The following is a 2,303-nucleotide window of genomic DNA, read 5'->3' as shown; positions in this document are numbered from 1 at the left end:
AAACAGCCGATTCAGGCATAGCGCACAGTTAAGGTCATGCCCTCTTAGGAATAGATCTACCAAATAATGATCCCCACTCCACGGTGCTAATAGTGGGGTGTGAGGCAGAATCACACAGGCCATGATAACGGGCCATGGAATAGTTTTCGCTAGCCAATAGATCTACTCAAGAATAAACATGCCTTAACCGCACGCTATGCATGATCAAGATTGATGTAAAACAGTCGATAAAACATAACTCATCGTTTAAAGTGCAGATTAGATCAGTTTAGATTAACAAACGATGGGTTAAAAAGGATATAAGGCTGATCTAGATCAATCCCAATCAAGCGAAGTGATATTGCTATAATTAAATAGATAATGGAAGCAATAAGCAATATCGGTAAATTAATGAATCTATCCGAAGGAACACCACCCTTAGATAGAGCCGATAACTTGACCTTAATCTAGTTCGAGCAGTGGAGGTTGACCGGATCAATGCAGCTGTACTTGAACTAGACAAGAGTTGATAACTAACTTATACCAGAGTCACAGTAGAGGTCGACCAGATTGATGCAGTCGTACGAACAGAGGTATAAGCCATGATAGTACTTACAGACAAGCAGTGGAGGTTGACCGGATAGATGCAGCCATACTTGTTGAAGAACTCATCGAGATCTACTCTACTCCTACTCCTAAGGGGTGGCCGGAGCCAAAAAATTAAGTAACTTGTATTTGATTGATTGTGTCTTGTTACAATAGCCGGGGGTTTATATTTATACCCTAGGCTAATAAGAGTCCTAAATGAACATGACTAGATACCAAAAAGAAATATAGATACATGGACTCTAACTTTCCTTATGTAGAGTTTTTACTGATGAAGCTTCCTTGTTTGATACGTGTCCCTGTTTCTATCATCCTAATATGCACCTAGACATTATGTCTCTCTTAAATATATTAAATATCTCTTAATTAGGAGACTTTCTTGCTTTTGACATCATCGGCTGATCTCTTCCTTTCTAGGATAAGCTTACCAAATTTTGGTGTAAACAGTGGCAAAGGAAACAAATCCTTCGGGCATGCCTTATTGAGGCCCGTGTAGTCAACACATATTCTCCATTTCCCCCTTTTCTTTTTTATAAGAATGAGATTGGATAACCACTCTGGGTGGTATACTTCCTTGATAAAACCGGTCACCAAGAGCTTAGTGATTTCTTCACCGATGAGCGTCCACTTCTCCTCATTGAAGCAGCGAAGGCATTGTTTGACTAGCTTGGAGCCTAGCTAGATCTTCAAGGCATGCTCGGTGACTTCCCTTGGAATTCCTGGCATATCCAAGGTTTCCATGCAAATATGTCTTGATTGGTGCGGAGAAAGTGGACGAGCGCACCTTCCTACTTGGGGGAGAGGGCAGTGCCAATGTGCACCGTCTTGTCGGTGGAGTTGTTGGGGTCGACGAGGACCTCCTTGACGTTCTCTGCAGGCTCAAAGGATCTAGCCACAAACTTCATGTCGAGCGCTCCTTTGGTGATGTCCTTCTCGATGGCTATGAGTTCCTCGGAAGCTAGGGTTGCCGAAGTGAGCTCACAGCTCTTGACCTCGCATTCATAGGCCCTCTGGAAGGAAATGCCGACGGTGATGACCCTACATGGGCCTGACATCTTGAGCTTGAGGTAGGTGTAGTTGGGGATGACCATGAACTTTGCATAACATGGTCGCCCCAAAATGGCGTGGTAGACCAGGGGGGAACCCGACTACCTCAAAGGTGAGGGTCTCTATCCTATAGTTGGATGGATTCCCAAAGGTGACGGGTAGGTCGATCTGCCCAATCGGTATGGCCTGCTTTCCTAGCACGATGCCGTGGAAAGGTGGCCTGTTTGGTCGGATGCGCGATCGGTCAATGCCCATGGCATCAAGAGTCTTAGCATAAATGATGTTGAGGCCGCTGCCCCCGTCCATTAGTACCTTGGTGAGCCTCTTTGTGCTGACAATAGGGTTGACCATGAGCGGGTACCTACCTAGGTGTGGGACGCTATCTAGGTGATTAGATCGGTCAAAGGTTATGGGAGACCCTGACCATTTGAGGAAAATAGGCATGGTGGGCTTGGCCTCGTAGACCTCTTGGTGTGTGAGCTTCTATCAGTGCTTGGAGCCGTATGCCTCTGGCTCACCAAAGATCATGAGGCAGCCATCCAGTGATGGAAAACCATCATCCTTCTCTCTAGTGTCATCAGCTTCCACCTCGGCCTTCTTCTTCTGCTCCCACTTTTTGGAGCCACCAGAGAAGAAGCGCTTCATGAGGGAGTAGTCCTTATACATGTACT

At 45.7% G+C, this 2,303-nt stretch overlaps 1 protein-coding gene across 1 annotated transcript; it reads right to left on the bottom strand.

Annotated features, from left to right (window-relative positions):
- Positions 1–1,373: 1,373 nt before the first annotated feature.
- LOC136455113 (uncharacterized) lies at positions 1,374–1,983 on the bottom strand. Its single transcript, XM_066455266.1, has 2 exons — positions 1,738–1,983; positions 1,374–1,679 (listed from the first exon to the last, which is right to left on the bottom strand). Exons 1-2 carry the CDS (start codon positions 1,981–1,983, stop codon positions 1,374–1,376), a joined length of 552 nt encoding a protein of 183 aa, XP_066311363.1.
- Between the last annotated feature and the right edge of the window lie 320 nt (positions 1,984–2,303).

Source organism: Miscanthus floridulus, chromosome 5 (genome assembly GCF_019320115.1).
Source record: "Miscanthus floridulus cultivar M001 chromosome 5, ASM1932011v1, whole genome shotgun sequence".
Classification (NCBI taxonomy): Eukaryota; Viridiplantae; Streptophyta; class Magnoliopsida; order Poales; family Poaceae; genus Miscanthus; species Miscanthus floridulus.
This window is presented reverse-complemented; position numbering and strand designations above follow the sequence as displayed.

Excerpts from the sequence above, each read along its gene's own strand:
- LOC136455113 (XM_066455266.1), bottom strand. The coding sequence starts at position 1,983 with ATGGTCAACCCTATTGTCAGCACAAAGAGGCTCACCAAGGTACTAATG. Across the intron at positions 1,680-1,737 it reads TAGAGACCCTCACCTTTGAG|TTCATGGTCATCCCCAACTA; the intron begins GTAGTCGGGTTC and ends TGTTATGCAAAG.